The sequence below is a fragment of the Meles meles genome, chromosome 1, assembly GCF_922984935.1.
Source record: "Meles meles chromosome 1, mMelMel3.1 paternal haplotype, whole genome shotgun sequence".
Classification (NCBI taxonomy): Eukaryota; Metazoa; Chordata; class Mammalia; order Carnivora; family Mustelidae; genus Meles; species Meles meles.
In genome coordinates, this window is record NC_060066.1 from 190,168,605 (window position 1) to 190,195,682 (window position 27,078).

Below are 27,078 nucleotides of genomic sequence, written 5' to 3' on the forward strand. Positions count from 1 at the left end.
AGATTTTATTTATTTGACAGAGAGAGAGAGATCACAAGTAGAGACAGAGAAGGGGAAGCAGGCTCCCTGCTGAGCAGAGAACCCGATGCGGGGCTCAATCCCTGGACCCTGAGACCATGACCTGAACCCAAGGCAGAGGCTTAACCCACTGAGCCACCGAGGCATCCCCCCAACCTTATTCTTAAGTGAAAATACAAAATTCCACTGGGATTTTTACCAGACTGGCAAAGATCAAAATGTTTCAGAACACTGTTTATAAAGATTCAAGGAAATAGGCAATCCCACACATAGGTGGTAGAACTATAAATGGGCATACTTCTTATAGAAAGCAATTTGCCAGCATCTATCAAGAATAAAAATGCATAAATCTTCTGACCTAGTAATTCTAATTAAAAATTTTATCTTACAGTAACTCACTCATGTGGAATTACATACAAGGTTATTATTATTTTTTTTTTAAGATTTTTTTATTTATTTATTTGACAGAGAGATCACAAGTAGGCAGAGAGGCAGGCAGAGAGAGGGAAGCAGGCTCCCTGCTGAGCAGAGAGCCCGATGTGGGACTCGATCCCAGGACCCTGAGATCATGACCTGAGCCGAAGGCAGCGGCTTAACCCACTGAGCCACCCAGGCGCCCCCAAGGTTATTATTTTTTAAGAAAGATTTTATTTATTTGACAGAGAGGGCACAAGCAGGGAGAGCGGCAGGCAGAGGGAAAAAGAGAAGCAGACTACCCCCACCCCCCACCACTGAGCAGGAAGCCCAATGTGGGGCTTGATCCCAGGACCCTGGGTTCATGACCAGAGCCAAAGGCAGATGGTTAACTGATTGAGCCACCCAGGCGCCCCTGTACAAGGTTATTAAATGCAGCATTATTTATAATAGCAAAATACTGGAAAGAATTAAAGTGTTTATTGTTAGGGACTGCTCAAATATATTATGGTACATTCATACAATGAAATTTTATGCAGTTGTAAAAAAATCAAGAAACTCTTTATGCATGGGTATAGGACAATCTCAAAAATATGTTTAGTGGACAAGTTGAAGAACAGTGTGGACTGCAGAGTACTATTGATGAAAAAAATCTCCAGGAGGATATTTGAGGAACAAACACTACAGGGAGGGGGAATGGGTACTAAAAAGGGAAAGGAGACTTTTCTCTTTTCAGTCTGTTTCTTGAATTTTGAATCAAGTGAATGTTACATGTTCTGATGAAAAAAAATATTTTTCTTAGGAGATAAAATTTTGAACTAAAACAAACATTCCAGCAGAAATAACAAAATTCTTTTAGGTAAATTCAAACTAGCAAGTATTATGTTTCTTTCATCTGATGGATAAACTTTTCCACAATGCCATTGAGTCTTTCAGGTTCCATCAGTTTATTTACCAATTCCTGCTCAATAGCTATTAGAGCTAGACCGCTAAGCTTCTCTTGTCCCAAGGTATGACATAAATATGTTTTAAGACGGGGCAGTGTAGAAAATGAATTTTCAGCACTTGAAGTAACTGGCCAAGACAAAGCAGTATATAATAACTTTGATATGCAAGGAATATTATTGTGAAGACCATGCTGGATAAACAAACAGCCAAGATTGATGAAGTTGATACGATCATAATCTATGACAAAATTAAGCTTTGCATATTGCCGATAAAATCTAAGTTCTGGGATGATGTCTGCATCAAGTTTATAAAATTCTTGGACATGTTTGGCTGTTGTTTCATTTAATGGTTCATTCCACTTAAATAACAGTTCTGAAATTTGCTTTATCTTGCAATAATCAAACTCTGAAAAACATAGCTTTAAATTATTTAATATAGTATCTAATCCTTGGTAATAAATATTAATTTTATATTGTTCTTCTGTTGAAGTAGGAAAAAACATACTATCTGAATTGTCAAGATCTACTGTTTTCTGAATTTTTCTTCTTTTCTGAAAAGAAGGTCTTTCAACTTCAAAACCTTTATTGGTTATTTTTTGACATATTTCCTCTGCTCCATCCCAGATAGTTTTGAAATAGGCATCATTTCTTTCGGATGATAAACATTCCAAAATTGCTTCTATTTTTGAAGACAATGAAAAAATATCTATGGTTTCACTTTGAAGCTCTTTGGAAAGAATTCCTGTAACACTTAACACTCGATAAAGAAATTTCAAACAAAAGATAAATTCAAATTTGGAAACCAGTATTAACAAATCACTCAATTCATCAGCCAAACTTGTATTTGAAGAATGGCTTGATACAATTTCCAATGTTTCAATAATCTCTGGAAGGCCTTCAATCACAGACAGTAATATATGATCATGGACTGTCCAACATGATTGTGATGTATGTTTCTTGCATGTTTTGTTTTGACTTAGCTTAAAAATGTTTTGAAACTTTGTAGACATTTCCCCAGACATATGAATACTGTTGAACAAAGAGTTGAGAGTATTTAGAGCACTTCGGAGTTCTTTCACTTCTTTACAAAACGTAATTACTGTTAAATCCAAAAAATGCGCATAACAATGTAAGTACAAAGCTCTTGGCTCTTCTTTCTTGAATTCTGCTGCAATTTTATTAAATTGTCCCCTCAAATTAGTGGTACTATCATAGGCCTGGCCACATATCTTATTCAAATCAACTCCAATTTGCTGCAGGTAAGTTTTGATAGTCCCATGTAAGTCAGTCCCAGTCATCTCTTCAACATCTATGAAACCCAAGAATCTTTCTTTAATTAAGACAGCCTTTAACATTTTTTGTGGGTATCTTACACAAATCGAAAGCTGTTTTTTAGTGGCACTATCAGTTGTCTCATCACATATTATTGAAAAGGCTGAGGAGGCATTGATTTCATTCACAATATCTTGAAGCATTTCAGTCTTTATTATTTCAATAATATCATTTTGAATTTGTGTACTATTATAGAAGTCAACTTGTAAATTCGTAAGTCGAAATATTTCTTCTCCTTTATCTTTTGCTCTGATTTCTAACAGTTCTAAAAAATTGCCTTTATTCACAGATGAAATCGATTGGTCATTTCCTCTTAATGGTAAACACTGCTTCCCAAGAAATAAAATATTTTCAATTATAAGCCTTAGGTATTTTTTATTTCCTTCAATCTGTTTTGAATGAATAGATAAATTATCATTGACGGCTTCATCAAAAAATTGGTACTCCCTCCAATACTGCAATGACTTCAAATGCATCTCACTTTTTTCATGCTTTCTGAATTTTTCTAGAGTCTTTTTCCAATTAGAAATTCCTTGGGCTGTAAATGATTCTCCTCCACAATTAAAATTTTTTTGGCAGAACAACTGGCATGAATAACAGAATGTCACATCCTTTTTAATATTGTTTTTCAAATGCTGGAAATTTGAACACCAAGATTTTTTAATGTTTTGTGACTTATCTTTAATTTTTTGTACTCTGGATATAAATTTTGGGTGACATAGTCCATCACTTATTTTCATAGATTTCATATTGTATGAAGCATCTTGGTCTGACACTTGATCTTTTTGTACTTCTACACTGGAGTCAACCGTAGGCTGACTGGGTATTGATGAAGATGGTGAAAGGCTTGGCTGTTCAACACTACTAGTAGCAACACCACTACTTGATTCACTGGGTAAACTCTTAGAAATTTTAGGGAGAAAAAAAGAAAAGCATTTGTTTGAACAGTTTTCAAATGATTAAAAATATCATACATATCTATTCTAACAACACAGTAAAATGAATGGGTGAGTTACAATATGAGCTCCACTAGGGGGAAACATTAACAATTATTTATAATATAAAGTTGCAATCTAGATTTAGCATTAAATGTTCAAAGAATCTTTTGGTATGTAATTGTAATAAAAATAATTTTTATTGCTCATATGACCTAGAATATTGAAAAAGGTAATGAAGAACCCAGAGGAAAAACTGTGACTAATAATACTTCTGTTTAAATATTCTTATTAATAATTTGAGGTCAAACCTGACATTTGGGAAATTGAATGTGAATACCAAAAGATGTTTCTTGCTCAACTTTTTTGAGCTCTTGGATAAAAACAGGAATGAATATGCTTGTATATATATATATATATATATATATGGACACACACACACATATATATATGCACAAAATATGCTTAAAAAAGAAAAGACAGTGTCAAAAATATTAAGGACAAAACTTACATCTACAATGACATTTGCTGTTACTGAAGATACTGTATCTGCTAAAATAAAAGAATTATCATCAATTCAAGATCTTATGTGCTATAAAATATATGCTATAAAATAGCATCATAAACTACAATTGCTTATTTCATATCAGACAACAAAAACAACCTTAGAATACAGATAGATTCATCAAGGATGGGAAAACAGTGTGTATGTCAAGTATCTTTCCTATCAATTTTACCTTGTAAGACATCAGAGTTCATGATGGGTAGGGAAACACGAGCATCTGCCAATGACACTATATTGCTTATAATTGGAGTTGTATCTTTCTTTGGAGAAAAGGTATCCATTGAGGCATCATGTACCATGGAAACATTTACTGAAAAAAATAAAAAGATTTCTCAGAGCATCTGCCAATGACACTATATTGCTTATAATTGGAGTTGTATCTTTCTTTGGAGAAAAGGTATCCATTGAGGCATCATGTACCATGGAAACATTTACTGAAAAAAATAAAAAGATTTCTCAAAAACCAAGCAGAATCAATCAATCAGAAAGCATTGTTTAAAACAAATGTTTCAACAAACAATGCAAAAATCTAATAGCCTGGGGCACCTGGGTGGCTCAGTGGGTTAAGTGTCTGCCTTTAGCTTGAGTCACGATCCTGGGGTTCTGGGACTGACCCCACATCTGGCTCCCTACTTGGTGGGGAGCCTGCTTCTCCCTCTCCTTCTGCTGCTCACCCTATTTGTACACACCCTCTTTCTTGGTCAAATAAGTAAATAAACAAAATCTTAAAATCTAATAGCTTTAGGTATTGCTGGATATTGGAGTACGGCTTAAGGATGGCCAGGTTCTTTAGGATAACACATTAATAACCTTAGACTGGTAACTTATATTTTCCATTTTTTAACCTAATTACCTTTGCATACAAGTTCTCAGAAATTACCCACAAAGAAAGAGATTCCTTTAGAATTTCCCAATGGGTATCATTTTTCATCATTTAAAAAAAGATTTTATTTATTTTAAAGCAATCTCTATACCCAACATGGTCTCAAACTCATAACCTCTACGACTGAGCCAGCCAGGTGCCCTAATGGGTATCATTTCTAACTCCTTCAAGATGCATAACCCTCAACAAGAATGGAGCTAGACTGGTGTCTAAGCTAGTATTGCAAAGATTTCTATAATGAGCCAGTTTATATGATGTACAAGCCCATGGCATTATTTACTTTAAGGCCATACAGGACCAATGGTCCTATATGAGGCTCTTTGATGGAATACAAAGTTGGCCTTGGCCTTGGGTTACTTGTGCTTTTCTATTAGTGAACTTCCAAGTATTTCCAACTAGTTCTATTTCCTGTAAAAAAATGTGGCTAGTAACCTTGTTTTTACAAACCAGGGTTAAGTACAAAATTCTGTATTTTAACACAAAAATCTTTACAAATAAGCATTAAATCTCTGGTTGTGAAGTAGGCTTCCTTTTATATAAACTACCAGAGGGGCGCCTGGGTGGCTCAGTCGTTAAGCATCTGCCTTTGGCTCAGGTCATGATCCCAGAGTCCTGGGATCAGGTTCTCTGCTTGGTGGGAAGCCTGCTTCTTCCTCTCCCACTCTCCCTGCGGTGTTCCCTTCTCTTGCTGTGTCTCTCTGTCAAATAAATAAATGAAATCTTCAAAACAAAACAAAAAACTACTGGAAAACTTTTTAAAAAATGTAGGCTCCTTGCCCAATGTGGGGCTTGAACTCATGACCCTGAGATTAAGAGTTACATGCTCATGCCAGTCAGGCACACCTGGAAAACATTTTTTTGCAATGAATTTTGCATTGTTTTGACTCTTACGTCAGTTTAATTTCAAGATGAATCAAGGTTATAAAGGAAAGCAGTAATATTTTTCAACATTTTCTAAACCTCTGATAACTGCTAAACAAGTATTACCTGTAGATGATTCCATCTTAGTTTTATTGTAAGCAGAGAAACAATTAATAGAACAAAAAAGGTCTGTTTTCCCCAAGTCACTGGTGGTCTCAATCATTTCATCTGAGGGCTTCAATGATTTGCAAGGAACAGATGTAAGTGTTTTGGTTGGTTTCTGTTTAGAGATTAAAGTAATATTCATATTCCTGGTATAGGACATATATTCTTAACAAACAAAAATATACTCATCATTACTGCTCTTAGTTATAACATGACAAGTGATGATAATAAAGCCACATTTTTATACTTTCTTAAAAACCAGAAAAAAATAATGAGCACTGGGTATTATATGCAACTGATGAATCACTAAACTCCACCCTTAAACTAATAATACCCTAATATATTAACTAACTTGAATTAAAAAGAAGAGAAAAAAAATGCACTACAGATCACAGTGACAAAAATGAAAGAAACAGAGTCAATAAATCACTATTTGTGTTATTTATCAGATATATATTAGTAGCGGCGGTAATATATATGCAAGCAATGAAGAAAGAGGTCACAGAATATGTTCATCACTCCAGGCAATCAAAGCCAACTGGATAAACGAAAGTCTTACAATCATATCTCTTTCCTCAATTCCACTTTGAATATTAACTCAGGAAAGCCTTCCATTGGTACTGAGGAGAAGCCAGAAAATAGCTGTGGGAATCACTGTTTTTCTAGGCTAACTTCATGGTAAATATTACAAGCATATTGTAAGAAAGTACCATATAAGCAGAAAAATACATAGAATATACTGCATTCAGGGGGCGCCTGGCTGGCTCAGTGGGTTAAAGCTTCTGCCTTGTGCTCAGGTCATGATCCCGGAGGGCTGGGATCGAGCCCCACATCGGGCTCTCTGCTCAGTGGGGAGCTTGCTTCCTCCTCTCTCTGCCTGCCTCTCTGCCTGCTTGTGATCTCTGTCTGTCAAATAAATAAATAAAATCTTAAAAAAAAAAATTCTTTCAGTTAAAAAAAAAAATAATATAGTGCATTCAGGAAACAGTAAGTGTTCAAAGGTAAATGATAAATGATATAAACTGTGAGATGTACCATCTATTGTTTCTACTGAAAACAGGAACCATCATTCCTGGACTTAAGGCAATGGTGAGCAAAAAACTGCTTTTGGGGCATAAGTACAAGGACAAATGAAAATATCTTATGTAGGGGCTACTGGGTGGCTCAGTCTGTTAAGTGTCTGCCTTCAGCTCAGGTCATGATCCCAAGATCCTAGGACTGAGTCCCACATCAAGGTCCCTGCTCAGCAGGGAGTCGGCTTCTTCCTGTCGTGCCCCCATTCTCTTTCTCAAATAAATAAATGCTCAAAAAAAAAAAAAAAAAGAATACAGATTTTCTTCTGTGAAAAACAGGGTATCGGCAAAGGAACGATGAAACAAAAAACAGAGCATAACTCTGAAAATTCTTTTATACTTTACTAGTATGACTTTTTATATTTTGAGAAGCCCTGGGGGGCCTGGGTGGCTCAGCCGGTTAAATATCTGCCTTCAGCTCAAGTCATGATCCCAGAATTCTGGGATCGAGCCCCACATGAGGCTCCCTGCTCAGCGAACAGTCTGCTTCTCCCTCTCCCTCTGCCCTTTTCCCTCCACTCATGCTGTCTCTTTCTCTAATAAATAAAATCTTTAAAAAAAAAAAAAAAAGATGTGGCTAACAAATGACCTATTTGAGTTGTTCAGACCTGATGAGAATCTTATCTCCAACTGCATGATTTTAAGGAAGAATTTATGGAGTAGAAATGGGTCTCAAAGCATCATCTGAACAAGTAAGACAACTTCAACCCCACCTCATGAAAGGGGCTCAGACCATTAACTGCATTAATCTCATTTATTTTATTTTAAAGATTTTATTTATTTTTCAGAGAGAGCACAAAGCAGGGGGAGCAGCAGGTGGAAAGGGAGAAGCAGACTTCCTGCTCAGCAGGGAGTCTGATTTGGGCCTCGATCCCAGGATTCTGGGATCATGACCTGAGCTGAAGGCAGATGCTCAACTGACTGAGCCACCCAGGCATCCCTGCATTAATCTCATTTAGTCCACCAAAGCAGGACCCAGCTTCTCTGCTCTTGGAACCTCCCACCCCAGGCTCTCCTACCAGAAATAGGGGATTATTTCTCATTCAGAAAAGCATGTGACATTCTGGGTTCATTTTAACCTTGCTTAGGTATAAGAAAACATAGAATTAAAAACACTTTGTGGTTGAATCTTACTGATCAGTATGCCATTATTTCTACTACATATATACATTTTTAGATTTATTTATTTATTTGAGACACACACACACACACATTCAGTGAGAGAGGGAGCACAAGCAGGGTGAGCAGGAGAGGGAGAAACAGGCCTCCCGCCGAGCGGGAAGCCCGATGCGGGGCTCGTTCCCAGGACTCTGGGATCATGACCTGAGCTGAAGGCAGATACTTAGGACTGAGCCACCCAGGTGCTCCCCTGCTATCTTTATTTGCAGTTTATAAACAACCTTTTATGTGCTTGGCTTTTCTTGAAAGCCAGATCATCCTGAGATTCTTGAGGAAAATCTCCATACAGCATTTATCATGAATTGTTATGTAAGAGAAACTGTCAGAAGTCTTTTATTTAATCTTCTTCACTATCCTACCAACTGAAACTATTCCCAATGGTACTAAAATCTAATCACCACATTTTCCTAAAGTGGGACCATCCACAAGTGAACTAATGGAAGAGACTCAGTCTTGGATGTTTCATTTGAGTCCCATGTAGTCAAATTCAAATGGAGTGGGTTTTTTTTGTTTTTGTTTTTAAGATTTTTATTTATTTGACAGAGAGACAGTTAGAGAGGAAACACAAGCAGGGGGAGTGGGAGAGGGAGAAGCAGGCCTCCCGTTGAGCAGGAGGTTAGATCCCAGAACCCTGGGATCATGAGCTGAGCTGAAGGCAGCCACCTAACGATGGAGCCACTCAGGTGCCCCAAATAGAGTGGTTCTTACTTCATGCAACATATATTCCTATTTGCTTATATGCTAGAATACTCAGAACTACTTTTTTTTCACTATATTATTTACTTGAGTGAGTGAGTCTGCGACTGCATTGGGTGGGCAAGGGAGAGGGACAAGCAACTTTGCACTGAGCAGAGTGAGATTCATGTGGGGCTTGATCTCATAACTGACTGAGCCACCCAGGCACCCCACTCTTTGAACTATTAGAGTAATGAGACTGTCCTTTCATCTGAAGCATAAGAAATGGGCTAGAGACAGTTTAACAGGAAGCCCCACAGTTCTCAAGACAGACCGTGATGAGATTGTTGGAGTGAAACTGAAAATAGGCATTACTACAAAGACAGTGTTTCACATACAGGTATTTTACTTCATATTGAATCTAGGATTTTAAAAAATTCAGTAAAACTCTAATATTTAAGCAAAATAATCAGAATCCCTAAAAGTTAAAAAAAATGCAACTTACAACAGTAGTCTTCTGACACATGCTGCACTTGGTTAAAACGCTGTTAGTGCATATTTTAACAAATGCTTTTCTTTTTTCTTCATATGATGAAAGACAAGATTGGCTGCAAAAATTCTTGCTAGAGGTATTATCTTCTAGCTGGACACTGATCACATCCTTTAGATTTAAGATGTCTCTAAAAAGAAAAACAAGAGTACCATTAAACACTTTTATAAGTTAAAGCACTCCTTCAAGTAACCCTATCCCATTTCATCCACCTTCAGACTGTGCAACAGCACTGACATCATCCTTGAAATAAGAAAACCTGAGGGGCGCCTGGGTGGCTCAGTGGCTTAAGCCGCTGCCTTCGGCTCGGGTCATGATCTCAGGGTCCTGGGATCGAGTCCCGCATCGGGCTCTCTGCTCAGCAGTGAGCCTGCTTCCCTCTCTCTCTCTCTGCCTGCCTCTGTCTACTTGTGATCTCTCTCTGTCAAATAAATAGATAAAAAATCTTTAAAAAAAAAAAAAAAAAAAGAAAACCTGAATTTGGCATTTAGTTCCAGGACTTACATTACATATTGATGGGTGAGTCATGTATACTCCCAAATGTTGATCCCCTCATCTATAAAGTAGGGGTACACAACTGATAGCACAGTTTTGAGGTTTACCTAGTTTATATTAGTTAGTGCTAGTGATAACAGAATGATGATGAGAAGTCACATATTCATACCTGACCAACTCTGTAATCTACAAGACAGAGGATATCATAATATGGTCTGAAAAACTCCAGGGATCCTCCAGATACTTTGAGGGGTCCACCAAAACAAAATTATTTTGTTAAGATATTATTTGTCCAAAAAAAAAAGCCTTTTTCCCTATGTTAATATTTGAACTGATGGTGCAAAATCAACCCCGGGCCGCTGCAATTCCACTCCTAGATATGTACCCCAAAGAACTGAAGATAAGTACTCAAAAAAGTGTAAATACACTATTTCAAAAAGCTAACATATAGGGGCATTGGGTTGGCTCAGTTGGTAAAGCACGTAACTCTTGATCTCAGGGTTTTGATTTCAAGTCCCAAGCCTGGAGCTTACTTAAAAAAGAAAAAAAAAACCAAAAAAACAAAACTAAAAAAAAAGCTAAAAGATGGAAACAGCCCAAATGTTCACCAATGAACGGATAAACAAACTGTGCTATATCCATACAATGGAGTATTACTTAGCTACAAAAAAAGGAATGAAGTGCTGCTCTACATGCTATAATACGTATAAACCTCAGATAAACCTTGAAAACATTATGCTAAAAGATGGACACAAACGGTTGTATGCTATAGGATTCCATTAACATGAAATATCCAGAATAGATAAATCCATAAATAGAATGCAGATTGGTGGCTACCAGGGGCTAGAGAGAGAGACCTCTGGGGAGAAATTGCCTACTGGATACACTGGAGTAACAGAAATGTTCTGAACTAGACACTGTGAGTGTACTACTACTGATGTGGCTTTTTGTTATGTGAATTTCACCTCAATACATTGGAAGAAAAAAAAAATGATGCTGGGTCAAACGCCAGAGCCTTAGCACAAATTAAGGCAGTTGAACCACAATGTCCTAGTATGTGTTACTCAATGCCACACATTTGCTGTAAAAATCATTTCCTTTATTAAACTTCATCCTTGACAACCTCTTTTTAGTATTCTGTGTGATATGGGACACAAGCATTAAGTACTTCTCTTGCACACTAAAGTATGATGGTTGTCTCAACGTAAATCTCGTGTGGGAATGTTGAGTTACAACCTGAGGTCGCTACTTTTTTTCACAGAATGCATTTTTACTTGCAAGAACAAACTATTATCCAGAGTGGGTAGCTGGCAAGTATTTTCTCAAAAATTGAAGTAACATTGTTACTTCAAGATAAACAACTGGCAGTATTCATTGCCAATGATAAAAGTTGAGCTTTTGTTGAAAATCAGAATTTATGAATATTTGCCATCTCCAACTTGATTGCTTCCCAATAGTTAAGCTTTCCTGATAAGATTAGTGGTGATTTTCTGGTGTGTGTTTAACAAATATGATTTTTAAAATACTGTATAAAGAAATATGCCAACAGGGGCGCCTGGGTGGCTCAGTTGGTTGAGTGTCTGCCTTCAGCTCAGGTCATGATCCCAGGGTTCTGGGATCAAGCCCTATATCAGGCTCTCTGCTCAGTGAGGAGCCTGCTTCTTCCTCTGGCTGCTCATGTTCATGTGCTCCCTCTCTCTCGGCCTCTCTGAGTTCTCTAATAAAATCTTAAAAAAAAAAAAGGAAAAGAAAAGAAATATGCCAACATTTGGAAGATCTACATAACTCAGTGAACCAGTATTTTCCAAATTATGATAGCATGTAACAAAAATCATTCATTCATGGGTTAAAAAAAACATTCAAAAGAGAAAAGACTGATGTATTTTAACCTAATAGTACAAAAAAATCCAAGGTTTCAATTTTTACATTGTAACTAACCTTTAAGTACTACCTGTTTTCTGGTAGAGTATCAAAGAGCACCCACAAAATCTAAATGGCTATTGAAAAACACTCTTCCTTTTTCCAAATACATATTTGTAGTACCAGATTTTTTTCATACTTCAGCCAAAACAACATTTTCCAATAAACTGAACACAGAGGCAGATGTGAAAACCCAGTCAGACACTGAAGTGGTTTGCAAAACTGATAAATAATGCTTAATGTATATGGCTATTTTTCATTAAAAATATTTATGTCAATAAGCACTGCGTTATTTTTTTTTTAAAGATTTTATTTATTTGACAGACAGAGATCACAAGTAGGCAGAGAGGCAGGCAGAGAGAGAGGAGGAAGCAGGCTTCTCGCCGAGCAGAGAGCCCGATGTGGGGCTCAATCCCAGGACCCCGGGATTATGACCTGAGTCAAAGGCAGAGGCTTTAACCCACTGAGCTACCCAGGCATCCCTGAGTTATTATTTTTAAATGAGTTAATAATTAGCTTAAAAATTTCTCAGTTTTAATTTCTAACATAGTATGTATTGGTAGTTAGAACCTACTACATCAACTAAAGCTTGCTGGCTCTTCGAAGATTTCCAAGAGTGTAAAGGGGTCCAGAGACCAGAAACGTTTGAGAACTGCCATATCTGGCTACTTAGAACCCTCAGAATATCAATCTTTCAGGATAATAGTTTTCCAGATGAAATATTCCTAAAATCAACACTATTTTAACACTTCAACACTTATAAATTTTCAGTGTATTATGATTTTCCTCCTTCTTAAATAGACGGCACCAAAGATAACAGGTTCATTTCATTAACATGAATCAATTGTTTACTGGTTTAAAATACAGCTCTAAATGCAGTATCTGAATTGTGCTATCCTTCTACTTCATTTGACAAAAGTTTTTCTAGGATTCACTGTGTACCAGCTAGTGTTTAGGCACGGGGAATATAAAGGTGAGTATGACCTGGTTCCTAATCTCAAGAGGTTCATAGTCTAGGGGCGCCTGGGTGGCTCAGGCAGTTAGGTGTCTGCCTTTGGCTCAGGTCATTATCCTGGGGTCCTGGGATTAAGCCCTGCATCCAGCTCCCTGCTTGGCAGAGAGCCTGCTTCTCCCTCTCCCTCTGCCCTTCCCCCTGCTCCTTCTCCCTCTCAAATAAACAAAGAAAATCTTAAAAGAAAAAAAAAAAGGTTCATAGTCTAACTGGGACAGTATCAATTCTTTCCTTAAAAACATTAATTTTATGATTAATGCTGTGGGAATTATGAACACTACTAAAACACAAATCATGGAACAATGACTCTGAGTGGGTGGGGGAGTTAGTGAGAGGAGAGGAAAAAATGGTGCGGGAACAGACAAAAGGTAAAGATATTTCAGGAAGACCTTTAAAACAGAAAAAAATTAGCAGATGGAAAGGGAGATAGAAGAAATTGCATCGGCAGAAGCATGAAGTCTGAAAATACTTACTGATATCTACTGCTACCAGTATACTAGATTCCTGGTTTCTAATCTATGGAGTTATTACAAATAAAAAATTAAAAAATGAATTTTCTTAATAGTACCTAAAATTAGCTTAAACAAACTCTAAGCACAGGACTGAACAACTTTCCTACATGTAAGTGTTATATAGTCTTAGTGCACCAGGATATTCTGAACTCTGTTGATAGCTATCAGAATCTCTGGTTGGTTTCAACTAGGATACTAAAGTGCAGAAATGACACTTCTTAAATACATTGCTCCCAAAAGAGGTCTTACCTTTCCAACATGATTTAAAATGCCATTTCAAAGATAACTCTTATCTGGTTCATGAAACAGAATAAATACTGCATTAACTGAAAAGATTTTAAATCATTGCTATGAAAGAAACCTCAATGCTAACTGATAATTAGCTAAAATCCTGAGAACTATGGCAGCACCTGGCTGGCTCAGTTGTTGGGGTCTGCCTTCAGCTTGGGTCATGATCCCAGGATCCTGGGATCGAGCCCCGAATTGGGCTCCCTCCTCGGTGGGAGGCCTGCTTCTCTCTCTCCTACTCCCCCTGCTTGTGTTCCCTTTCTTGCTGTGTCTCTCTCTGTCAAATAAGTAAATAAAATCTTAAAAAAAAAAAAATCTCGAGAACTATGTATTAATATAAGATGCTAATAAATATGGAAGAAAAAAAATTTTCTAAAAAAGCAGCACAGGTTACTTTGAACAACAGATGGTCTCTCTGAGCCTAAGCATTACTACCAACTTTCTACCAACCTATACAATAGTATTTTGTATCCAAAAAATTTGTATTCCAAAGGAAGTAAAACCTTTTTCATTATTTTTGCTCATATTGGATTTCTCCATCTTAGAAAATGACTTACACACTATATCTTTCCTGTTTCAGCCTTTTCAATCTGTCTGGGAGATCTGCTGAAGATGGATAATGGGTAAACTCCAAACACAGTAACATGATACCTTAACTTCTCAGGACCTCAGTTTCCTCAAAACCAAAAGAAAATGTTTGGACTGGATGATCTCTAAGGTCCCTCCAGTTTTATGATTCTGCAGAGAAAGAAAGCAGACTGAAGAGAGTGCCTTATAGCCCTTAGCAAAAAGGAAAAAAGACATAGTATTGAAGGGTTGAAAAAACACAAGAGAAAGATTGAGTTTCAAGCAGTAAGACTAGAAGCAACAGATAATACCCAACGCAGCAGCCAAACAAAGAGCTGAAGCAACCAATAAAAAGGGTTTGTGAGTTTGTTAAGAGAATAACAATGATAATTAACTTTTATTGAGGTCTTATTATATGCCAGTATTGTTCTGATCACTTGAATCTATTATTTAATGCTCATAATTCTTATGTGCATTGAATAAAACAAATGGGAATACTAAGAAGTTCTCAATGTTTGACTTTAGCATATAGATGTATCATCTGGGAACAAATGCAATCTGATTCAGTAGGCCTGAGTAAGGCCTGAGATTCTGTATTTTTATTTAATAAGCTCCCAAATGATACTGATACAACTCCTATGAGTTGCACAATATAAAAGTAAATGGAGGAAGCAAGATTTAAATTATGGCAATCTGATTCCAAAATAAGACATATGAAAGGAATTTATTATATTTACAAACAAAACCAGTGGCTTATGTGTTTTTTGTTCTGAAACAAAAATATTTAAAATTTAGCAATAGCATTTAATGAGTACTTAACAAACCAAAATTATGCTACAATAGGTGTCTCAAAGCACACTGATCCTTTATACATCTCAGGGTAGAGTTCGAAGTTTTTGTGTGTGTCTGTTTTTTTAAAGATTTTATTCATTTGAGAGCCAGAGAGCAGGAATGGGGTGGGGGAAGCAGAGGGAGAAGGACAAGCAGGCTCCTTGTGGAGCAGGCAGCCTGATGCAGGACTCAATCCCAGGACCCCGAGATCATTACCTGAGCTGAAGGCAGACGCTTAACAACTGAGCCACCCAGGCACCCCTCAAAGTCTTGGGAGATTTTCCACTAATTCATTATAAAGTTACTACTACTTCCTATATAATTATATATCTCTGTCAAATAAGTAACTATACACACACACACACACACACACACACACTTATATATATAGTTATACTATAATAATACTATAATAGCAATACAAACCCTAACAGTAGCTCACTGAAATCTTGAAGAAATTACACCCATCCCTGTTTACCTATGACTATTCAATTTTGCAAAAGAATCAAATAACTTCATTTACCATTACGAGAAACATTATTTTATAATGTTATACCCTGGCTACTTTATACCTTGGAAGATCCAAATTATTCTATGATTAATGTGATAGTGGTTTGCACCCTATACAGTTAAATGATAAAATAAAATGGGTATATAATAATCCCATTTATTGAGAATTTCAAATGAAAAGAGTAGGAAAGTCAGTTTTAGTAGTCACATTATATTTAAAGCTGAAGAGAAACAGAACTCCTTATGTTTTAATTTCCATAAATCTCTCAACAAAAAAAGTATGTCTGAAGAATCTAACAGAGGAACTGAAAGCAGAAGCAGCTTCCTTTCACTAAATCAAGGTGATACTTCTTCAGAAAAAATGAAAATACGGGCGTCTGGGTAGCTCAGATGATTAAGCATCTGCCTTTGGTTCAGGTCATGATCCCAGGATTTTGCGATCAAGCCCCACATCGGGCTCCCTGCTCAGCGGGGAGCCTGCTTCTCCCTCTCCCTCTGCTGTTCCCCCTGCTTGTGCTCTCTCGCTGTCAAATAACTAAAATCTTAAAAGAAAAAAAAAGAAAAGAAAAAATGAAAATGTAGACAGTTCCAACCAAGACTCTGATCAAAATCTATGTAGGGAAGTAAAAGGGACATAATTTAGAATTATATACTTTGAGCAGTTTGAACAAGTTCTCCTGGGAAGAGCTGGTGAATTGGCAGATGAAATGTATTCAGTGATGCACAGCGTGGAGCAGAAAAGCTGAGTAGAACCTTTCCTCTGATAAGCAGTTTGCCCCTTCTGAAGAATTTTTTTACAACCACAACAGGAAACCTGAATAGCTGTGGTTGAAACTGAAGGAAGCATTTTATTCATGCCAGATGATGTCAGGGAAAGCTGAATGCCTGCAGTCAACTGTGGAGCTATAAACACAAAACAGGAAGGAAAAAAATTAGTATTTATGTAAAATTAAGCATGCATTCTTTTATTTTTCTTTTAGAGGTTATTTCTGGACTCGAAACCCCAAAGAAACAATGCACTATTCAAAGACATTCTAAAAAAGCAGAATAAACTGGCTATTACACTGGTTAGAATAATATGGTAATTTAAGTAATTCTATTACCACTGTCTGAAAATGTAGTGTTTATTTTCAGTTCATTCTCCTGAGTTTTAGGCTGCTGGGCTTGACAATACTCCTAAAAAAAAAAAAAAAGGAAAGAAAGAAAGAAAAAGAAAATAATGACTTCTATATGCATAAAACAACTAGTTATTCTATAGAAAATAATAATAAATTATGTTTAAATTTGTGCAGTGAACTGTATAACTGAACTGAACCACAGGTGAGCACTCCCCTTTTTGGTGACCTTTGGCTGACACATTATATTCTATACATTCTATATATTATATTCTATCATATCTAGATGTGACTTTAGTAATTTTTGTTCACGTAGTCTTTCCATAAGCTACCACAAATAGAGCAGACACACTCAATAGTGACACCGATTTTACCTTAGTTCTAATAAATAACAGCTAATGGTCTTCATAAAGACGTTAAACACAAAAGTTGTTGGAGAGGGCTGAATGAGTCTTAGTGAGGACTTTTCAGAGAGCAGCAGACACTCTAAACATGATCTATGTGTTTCAATGTTCATAGATTTGAAGAAGCAACCAATACTTCCTAGATGGACAATATTCCCCAGTGTCACCAACTCAATGGGAGTCATATCCTTACTTAATACTGATTTACTTTAGGCTATTTCTAAACAGAATACCAGAAATAAATTAAAGTTGAATTTACTTTTTGCTTCCTTAGAAATTTCAGCTAGTTCATACATAAACATTTTAAGGAAATGTGGCATTACATACAGAATATTAACAGCTTGAGTCAGTCTATCATTTACAGGTTCTTTAGCATATAGTACATCTAAAGAAGTTTATGAATAAACATGGAACTGATTTGGGCAAAATAATTATAAAGAAAAAAATTCTAAGAATTCATAATGTACTGAGTAGAGTCAGGAGCATAATAACATTTAATCAGTCATTCATATTGTTTCAAGTTAAGAAAAATGAAAACAAAAATATGTTAACCTTGGCTAGGCCCATAATATCCTAAGCAATCCTTTTATTAATCCAAAACCCAATTCCAAACATCCATTTTTTGCTCAGATCATATTCTTCCATATAGTTGTGATGGCACTTCATGCCATATACCCTGCATTATTTGACCAACTGCTTAGGGGAAGATAAAGATTGTGGGTTTTCAGCCAGCAAACCAGCATCTGCATAACTGAAATGCATACTTAAATGCTGCTCTACAAAAAAGAAAATAAAGTAGGATGTTTACCTGAGCATTTTCAGGTTCCGTCTTAATTTCATCTAGCTGTCCCAGTTGTGGTGTCCCTGCTTTGTCACATTTACCATCTATCGGTGATTCTTTCATCTTGGTGTTTGATGCAAAGGAATCCTCCTGTTCCAAACTAATGAATTTCTTCTTGGGGAACAGTATCTAGGTTCCTAAAATATGAATTGATGGGAGAGTCTTATTTTAAAATTAGCCCTTTTAAATATGGTAACTTCTGGAAGCAGAAAGGGTCTTTAGACAGCTTGGACTTAAGGTTCCTTCACAGTGCAACACTGGCTTTGTTCCCTTCATCCATTACTCCCCAACATAGCTTTGTTATATAATTCTTTGGTAGACCTATCTACACACTTTCTTCTGGGACTAGTTTTCTCCACTTCTATTCTCCCAGGCCTGCCTAGAGCATAAGCACACCAAACCTACAAGTTTACTTTTAACTTAAATAGTCTTAGAAAACATAGTCTTCTATCCAAGGTTAATCCAAGTTAGCACAAGGTTAAACCTGTGCTAACTACCTCTCCTCTGCCACTGCCCTCTTAAAGAGCCCATTATTATCTATATGCTCTTCAACTCCTCTTTCCCTTATTGGTTCATCACATATAAACACTTAAATACATTCAAGGATCCAACTTTTAAAGCTACTGCCTTCTCTCTGGCCACTCCCTTCCCTTACCCTTGAACCTTTGTTTCCTTGAATCCTATGACTCCAAGGCCCATATCTCCTCCTATCTCTTTGCCAGTCTTCTTCTCAAACATTTATTTCACCTGCTTCTAAAATACTTGTGTTCTGGGGTGCCTGGGTGGCTTAGTTCTTAGTTAAGCATCTTCCTTCGGCTCAAGTCATGATCCTGGGGTCCTGGGACAGAGCTCTGACTCAAGCTCTCTGTTCTACTTGTCCCCCACCCCCAGCTCGCACTCTCTCTCAAATAAATAAATCTTTAAAACAATAAAAATAGGGGCGCCTGGGGGGCTCAGTGGGTTAAGCCACTGCCTTCGGCTCAGGTCATGATCTCAGGGTCCTGGGATCGAGTCCCACATCGGGCTCTCTGCCCGGCGGGGAGCCTGCTTCTCTCTCTCTCTCTCTGCCTGCTTCTCTGCCTACTTTTGATCTCTCTCTCACGCTGTCAAATAAATAAATAAAATCTTTAAAAAAAAAACAATAAAAATATTTGTTTCTCCAAAGCACAATTCCATGGGACTCTTTCTCACTTGTTCCTTGGGCATAACCTTGGATTCAACCATCATTTATAGGCTGATTTCCATCTATATTTCTGAGCTCCAGCCCATATACCTAATTGCCTACTAAATATCTCCACTCGTCCCTCAAATTCAAGAGACTTAAAACTATATTCTTGGGGCGCCTGGGTGGCTCAGTGGGTTAAAGCCTCTGTCTTCAGCTCAGGTCATGGTCTCAGGGTCCTGGGATCGAGCCCCGCATCGGGCTCTCTGCTCAGCGAGCAGCCTGCTTTCCTCTCTCTCTGTCTGCCTACTTGTGATCTCTCTCTGTCGAATAAACATTTAAAACAAAACAAAACAAAACAAAAAAACAACTATATTCTTATATAAATCCCAAAGCCTGCTTTACACGTTTCCTTTCTTGGTAAAATCAACTATCCTATATAACCATCTCCCAAACCAAAAAACTAGGGGTAATCCTAAGTTCCTCTTCCCTTAAAGTTCCCACATCTAATCACCAAAGTGGGTCAATATAAACCTTCTAAATATGTTTTGAATCTATTTTCCATTTACACCTCATGCCTGCCCCTTCTCCCGCATTAATGGATTCCTTTTTGGTAACTAGGTAAGATAGTAAAATCCAAAAATCAAAATAAAGAAGATTGCTGCACATTTGGGCTTAAAAAATAATTCCATTTTATAGCTTTTGAGGAACTACAAGTGACTTTTTATTTTTTTTAAAGATTTTTATTTATTTGAGAGAGAGCCCGTGTGTGCACAGCAGGTGGGAGGAAAAGAGGTAGAGGGAGAAGTAGGCCTCCTGCTGAGCAGGGAGCTGAGCTGAGCTGGGCTTGATCCCAGGACCCTGAGATCATGCTTAACCATCTGAGCCAGCCAGGTGTCTCCTTCAACTGCCTTTTGATTGCTCAGCCCCAGTGCCCCTATTTCCAGGGTAGACTGGTTCTCTCTATCTTCTTTTCTCTCATCTTTGATCCTTTCCCCACTTTTCTGGTAGCTTTTACTGAAAGTCCCTATTCTAGAGCAGAAAACTAATGAGTAAGGCCTGTGAAGTGCAATAAAAGCTCTATGGCCTCTGCCCAGCCCATGTGAGCATTACACACAACCAGCAAAGCAATTAACTACTAGACTGTCATTCACCTGAAAGAAAATATGCAAGTCTAAAAATCAATAAAACAAAGCATCTATGAGCTTTTGCATCTTGGAGTCCCTTCAAATATGTCAGTTATCACACCAATAGGCAAATAATGGAAAACACCTTGAAAGTGTAATTAATTAATCTAAAATATGTTTCTGAAGCAGGGAAAACAGTAAATAACATTTTTTTAGCTATCAGAAAAACAAAAAGAGCAAGAAACATATATGAAATACAAATTCAGTACTTCTCTTTCCAACTTCTTTCCAATGTGAAAGATTCACATTAGAGTAAAATAAGCCCTAGAAACCTCTTTTTAAAAAATTTTTTTTATTTTTAAAGAATTTATTTATTTGACAGACAGGGATCACAAGTAGGCAGAAAGGCAGGCAGAGAGAGAGAGAGGAGGAAGTAGGCTCCCCACTGAGCAGAGAACCCGAGGTGGGACTCAATCCCAGGACCCTGAGACCATGACCTGAGCTGAAGGCAGAGGCTTAACCCACTGAGCCACCCAGATCCCCCATTTTTTTTTTTTTTTTTAAGATTTTATTTTGGGTGTGCCTGGTTGGCTCATTGGAGAAGCATGAGTGGGGCTTGAACTCATGACCCTAAGATCAAAAGTTGCATGCTCCTCCAACTGAGCCAGGTAGGTGCTCTGAAACCTCTCTTTAATATAGTCTATCACTAGTCTTTTTTTTTTTTTTTTTTAGATTTTATTTATTTATTTGTCAGAGAGAGAGCGAGAATGAGCACAGGCAGACAGAGTGGCAGGCAGAGACAGAGAGAGAGAGAGTGAGCACAGGCAGACAGAGTGGCAGGCAGAGACAGAGAGAGAAGCAGGCTCCCCGCCCAGCACGGAGCCCGATGTGGGACTCGATCCCAGGACGCTGGGATCATGACCTGAGCCGAAGGCAGCCGCTTAACCAACTGAGCCACCCAGGCGTCCCAGTCTATCACTAGTCTTACCTGGGGATAAACCATGTATGTCGCAGAGTAGTAATAGTCCTAGGATAAATGTGGCACATGTTCCTGCTAGTTAATACTACTTGGTAATAACCAATTAAAACATTTTAATTTAAACCAAAGAGGATTACATCATGAAGCAGAAAACCAAATTCACATTTTAAAAAAAATTTTTATTTATTTATTTGACAGAGAGAGAGAGAGCACAAGCAGGGGGAGCGGCAGGCAGAGGGAAAGGGAGAAGCAGGCTTCCTGCTCAGTCAGTTAAGTGTCTATCTCGGGCTCAAGTCATGATCTCAGGGTCCTTGGATTGAGTCCCACATTGTTCAGCAGGGAGCCTGCTTTTCCCTCTGCCTGCTGTGGCTACTGTTAAGCTCTCAATGTCTCTCTCCCTCTCACAAATAAATAGAGTCTTAAAAAAAAAAAAAAAAAGACTACTAAGTCTAGGGGTGCCTGGTTGGCTCAGTCCAGTTGCCAGAGCACAAAACACCTGATGTCAGGGGTCATGAGTTCAAGCTCTATACTGGGTGTATAGACAACTTAAAAAAAAAAAAAAAAAAGAAGAAGAAGAAGAAGAAGAGATGATAAATCCAGGCACAACAGATAAATTAACTGGCTTTACCCCTGAACACACCTGACAGGACAGAGTAGAGGAAAAAGGCCAAGCAGAAAACAGCAGCACACTGAGCTAAGGAGATGGGAGTTCTGGTGGCCAAAGCATGAAGGACAGGAACAAAGGTTCCACAAAGCAGAACCAAGGAGAAATAAGCCTCCCAATTTGCATACAAATATCCTCCTCCTCCACTTATTAGCTGACTTCCAAATGTACATCTACAGAGTATGACACTAAAAAATCTATCAGAAAACAGCAGGTTGAGTCTAAAGAACTGAAGAGATTTTAGTAGCTTTGCAGAACTAGTAACAAAGTTGAAATTTAAGTCCAGCAAAGGTAGAGGGGATTTGGTAAAGATCTGGACTTGCAGTTGAGATTCTAGGGGACCACTCCCTAGAAGAAAGGGCAAACCAAAATAAATCAGCCCTAAAAAGGGGTAACACTAACCCTCAAAAGGATCAATACAATCTGTTGCGGGGGGGAATATATATATATATATATATATAGTCGGTTAGAACTATCTGACTGCCTACAGGAAAACAGCCCTTGCTGGAGGAAGTGCACCTAGAGTCTTTAAATTTTTTCATCCATAATACAATAAAAATTTATGGGTACATCTCAACAAAAAACCCCAAATAAGACTGACTGAAAACCAATGAAAAGAAAAGAGAGAAAAGAAAAAAGATAAAGGAACAGACCTATAGGTAACTCATATTGGTATTATCAGGCTAGGACATTTGAGAAAATAGAGAAAAAGATGGAGAAGTTTAGGAGAGTCCTGGAATAATTAAAAAAAAAAAGTCATGGAAATTCGAGAATTGTAAAATAAAATTCGGAAATTATGAATAAATACATTTTATATCAATAGTATGAAGTAGTTCAGATTGATACATAAAAGGATAAACATATTTATAAGATAAGTAGTATGTGGAACAAGGCTAAAAGGTCTAACACAGATGCAAATAGTCTCAGAATAAGAGAAAACAGACAATCCAACAGAAGCAATATTTGAAGAACTGTTGGCTAGACAATTTCCCCAAAATGAAGAAAAATATCAAACCACACAAATTCAAGAAGTTCTATGTGTAACAAATAAGGTAAATATAAAAGGGAAACACAACTACCCAAGTCATAGTCACACTTGTGAAAACTGAAGTTAAAAAAAAAAAAATCTTAAAAGCAGCTGAAGAAGAAAGACTTAACATACAGGAGAACAAAAATTAGAAAAAAGACTGTTCTCTTCTCAGAAACAATGAAGGCCAGAAGTCAATGGAGTATCTTTAAGGAGCTGGGGGTGGGGGGATGGAAACCTACTTAAAATTCTCTAGTCAGTAAAAATATCCATCAAATATATGTTGAAATTTTCTTTTTTTTTTAATATTTTATTTATTTGACAGAGAGAAATCACAACTAGGCAGAGAGGCAGGCAGAGAGAGAGGAGGAAGCAGGCTCCCTGCGGAGCAGAGAGCCCGATGCGGGGCTCGATCCCAGGACCCTGGGATCATGACCTGAGCCGAAGGCAGAGGCTTTAACCCACTGAGCCACCCAGGCGCCCCATAATATCCTTCAAATATAAAGGTGAAGGGGTGCCTGGGTGTCTCAGGCAGTTAAGGGTCTGCCTTCGGCTCAGGTCATGATCCAGGGTCCTGAGATGAGCCCACATCTGGCTCCCTGCTCCGCGGAGAGTCTGCTTCTACTTCTCCCTCTGCCTGCCACTCTACCTACTTGTGCTCTCTCTCTGTCAAATAAATAAATAAAATCTTAAAAAAAAAAAAAAGGTGAAATCAGGGATTTTCAGATAAATGAAAATGAGAATTTATCACAAACAAACCTATACTGTAGAAATGCTAAAGAATATTCTTTAAGTTAAAGTGAAATACTCAGTGGAAATCTGGTATAAAAACTGGAAAGGGAAAAGTAAACAAACTGCTTTTATTTGTAGACAGCATGATGGTGTACATAGAAAACCCTAAGGAATATCTTCTCCCCACCCAGTAAAATAATCGAATAAGTGAACTTAGAAGGACCACAGGATAATACAACATCAACATTTAAAAACTTCATCTCACTACTTCACCATTGTTCTAGAAGTTCTAGTCAGGTTAATAACGCAAGAAAAGAAATCTTGAAAAGGAAGAAGTAAAACTGTCATTATTTATAGATGACATGTTGTAAACATTTAAAATCCAGAAGGATCTCCAAGTAATTACTGCAATTATTAAGTGAATTTAGGAAGGTCAATATTAAAAAATCATTTTTTTACTAGGACAATTAAATAAAGCTGAGCTCCCCTGCTAGAACCTCCAAACAAGCTCTCAAGGTCCATTTACTGATTTTATTTATTTATTTGACAGAGATCACAAGTAGGCAGAGAGGAAAGGAGAGAGAGGGGGAAGCAGGCTTCCTGCCAAGCAGAGAGCCTGATGCAGGGCTCGATCCCAGGACCCTGGGATCATGACCTGAGCCGAAGGCAGAGGCTTTAACCCACTGAGCCACCCAGGCACCTCTATTTTTATTTTTTAAGATTTTATTTCTGGGGCGCCTGGGTGGCTCAGTAGGTTAAGCCCCTGCCTTCAGCTTGGATCGTGGTCTCAAGGCCCACATGGGGCTCTCTGCTCAGCAGGCAGCCTGCTTCCCTCTCTCCCTCTGCCTACCTGTGATCTCTCTGTGTCAAATAAATAAAATCTAAAAAAAATTTTTTTTAAAAAGGAAGATTTTATTTCTTCATTTGTCAGAGAGAGAGAGATTGAGCAAATGAGTGCACAAGCAGGGAGAGCAGCAGGCAGTGAAGCAAGCTAAACTCCCCACCAAGCAGGGAGCGGGATGTGGGATTTGATCCCATGACCCCGGGATCATGACTCGAGCCAGGCCATAGGCATAGGCACTTAGCCGACTGAACTACACAGGTGTCCCCCAAAATAAAAACTTTATAACAACGATTTCTAAAGCATCACAAAACATCAAATATATGAAGGTATCTCATGAAATATGTCCAAATCTCTACACTAAAAACAAAACAGTGCTGAGAGAAATCAAGGAAGATATAAATAACATAGCACACTCTTTGACTTAATACTGTTAAATGAGTTTTCCCCAAAATTGAGCTACAGATCAAAATCTCAGTTTTTGCGGAATTTTCAAAGTGATTCCAATGTATATGGAATGTATACACAATCTAGAATAGCTAAAACAACCTCAAAAAAGAAAGTTGAAGGACTTTCTATAAAGCTACAGTAATTAATATAGTGTGGTAATGGTTACAAGAAAAATAAAGGGAGCAATGTGTCCACAAGCTGATATACTCTTTTTACTTCTTTGCATTACAGCCACTTCCTCATTACACTTTGCAAAAATACGTTTTATACCACTTGTGTTCTGCAAGCTCTTTTACTGGTTTGACAGAAAGACTGGAGGCACAAGGCTAAGTGCTTTTCAAGCCAAATTAAAACCTCCACGCTTAGTTCTATAGGCAGTGGGGAGCCACTATTTATGAAGCGCCTACATACTACAATTAGAGGGATAATCAGGATGTCCCAACACTCTGTAATACTCTGCTAGCACAGGATAATTGTAACAATATAAACATATGCAAGGTACAAAGCAGAAATGAGGGAAGAGAAAATGGTCACAGTCTTCTAGAAGATAAAATCTGAGCTAAGTTTTAAAGGGCCTACAGAGCAATGATGAAAGGTATTCCAGGTTGGAGAGAGAGCATGCTTACCCTTGTAAATCAGTAGCTTTTGCGGTTCAGCAAGGGTTTCATTCGTGTTTTTTTAGTTACTTTAAAAACAATAAAATCATGAGATAAACAGTTAATTGTGTCATATACCAAATGTTAATTATTTGGAGACGTCCAAAGCATTAATTTGTGCTATATTAACACTGACTTTCAGAAAACAGCTTTTCCTGCCCCCAGGTGAATGCAGTTCAATTCTCTATACCCGTGTCACTGAGGAGGAAGGTTACAGCTTTTCACCTATCCTTTTTGGATTCTGACTTGTGTATGTTCACTCACCCGGAGGCAAATTCTCTATTTTGGCAAGGGTATCTACTGTTGCCTCAGCCTGAGAGTTACAGGGCAAACTGTTGAGTCCTGATACTGCCAGGGCTAAATGTAATATAGTTCTTGTTATAAATTTTAAAGGCTTCTCGTCTTGTGTATTTGCCATGAAGAATACCAGTTACTGTCATGTGTTATCAAATGGTCCAACTCTTACTGAAACCGCACCTGAGAAAGCTGGAAGGTACCATTTGCAAAAACTAGTCCATGCAAACCAAGATACTATCAATCCTGGGCACTAAAGCAATATATGAAATAAAGCGATAAATTAATCCCAATTCAAGTTAATCCCAATTTCAAGTCCGAATTTTTCGAGTCAAACTTTTGTACTATTTAATCTTTTAGCTGAGATTCTGTACACATCTAACTGGAAAAGGACTTCCATGATTTTTTTTTTTTTTTAAGTTGTTTGTAAAAACAGTACTGCTTAATGAAGGAGAACTACACGTATGACCAGATGAACGTTTTAAGAAGCGGCCGCGGATAAAGACCAAAGGCTTGAACTCCCAGTAACGGCGCAGGGGCAGCAGGCGACAAGAAACGCTGGAAACGCGGGGCACGGATTCCCCGACTCTGCGCACACGGTTAAAGGAGACGGCAACCACGCAATCCTGGGGCCTGACCCCGAGCCCCCGACCCTCACATGGTAGAATCCGCCCTCAGGGACCCATCTTTAGGACCCCGGCCCGACTAGACGCTTCATCCTCCCTCCGACAGGCGAAACTTTCTGCCCCTTTCCGGTAAGGCACAGGAATCAATACCGACACTACGGCCACTTAAGGGGGCTTACTAATTTCTCTCAGAGACGCTGGCCACACGAGGATTCTCAAAGGAACTTCGACGCCAAACGGTCACGCAGACCCCGCCCCTTTCCCGCCGTGCTCTGCGGCCGAGCATGCGCATTGCAGCGCAGCGCCGCGCGCCGGGGTGGGCGGGAGGAGAGACCCGCGTTCCCTTAGCTACAGAGGGCGGGGGAGAGCTCGTGGTGCTGCCTAGGTTCTCATCTTTGAAGTCATCTTGGTTGGCCCCAAATTTGGAC

At 38.1% G+C, this 27,078-nt stretch overlaps 1 protein-coding gene across 2 annotated transcripts; it reads right to left on the reverse strand.

Annotated features, from left to right (window-relative positions):
• Positions 1-980: 980 nt before the first annotated feature.
• On the reverse strand, positions 981-26,673 carry ZMYM1 (zinc finger MYM-type containing 1). 2 transcript variants are annotated; one of them, XM_046021581.1, is made up of 9 exons: positions 25,701-26,673; positions 18,060-18,229; positions 16,836-16,908; positions 16,386-16,635; positions 9,553-9,727; positions 6,082-6,235; positions 4,384-4,521; positions 4,158-4,198; positions 981-3,613 (listed from the first exon to the last, which is right to left on the reverse strand). In XM_046021581.1, exons 2-9 carry the CDS (start codon positions 18,153-18,155, stop codon positions 1,313-1,315), a joined length of 3,228 nt encoding a protein of 1,075 aa, XP_045877537.1. In that variant the 5' UTR covers positions 18,156-18,229; positions 25,701-26,673; the 3' UTR covers positions 981-1,312. The 2 variants fall into 2 exon arrangements, with proteins under 2 accessions (XP_045877537.1, XP_045877528.1); XM_046021572.1 differs by lacking the exons at positions 6,082-6,235; positions 9,553-9,727; positions 16,386-16,635; ... (1 more) ...; positions 18,060-18,229; positions 25,701-26,673 and having other exon boundaries at positions 4,158-4,195; positions 4,384-4,626.
• Between the last annotated feature and the right edge of the window lie 405 nt (positions 26,674-27,078).

Coding starts and splice junctions, on each gene's coding strand:
- ZMYM1 (XM_046021581.1), bottom strand. CDS start 18,155: ATGAAAGAATCACCGATAGATGGTAAATGTGACAAAGCAGGGACACCA. Junction 16,636..16,835: donor CACTACATTTTCAGACAGTG/GTAATAGAATTA, acceptor TTGTGTTTATAG/CTCCACAGTTGACTGCAGGC. Junction 6,236..9,552: donor TGTGTCAGAAGACTACTGTT/GTAAGTTGCATT, acceptor ATCTCTAAACAG/AAACCAACCAAAACACTTAC.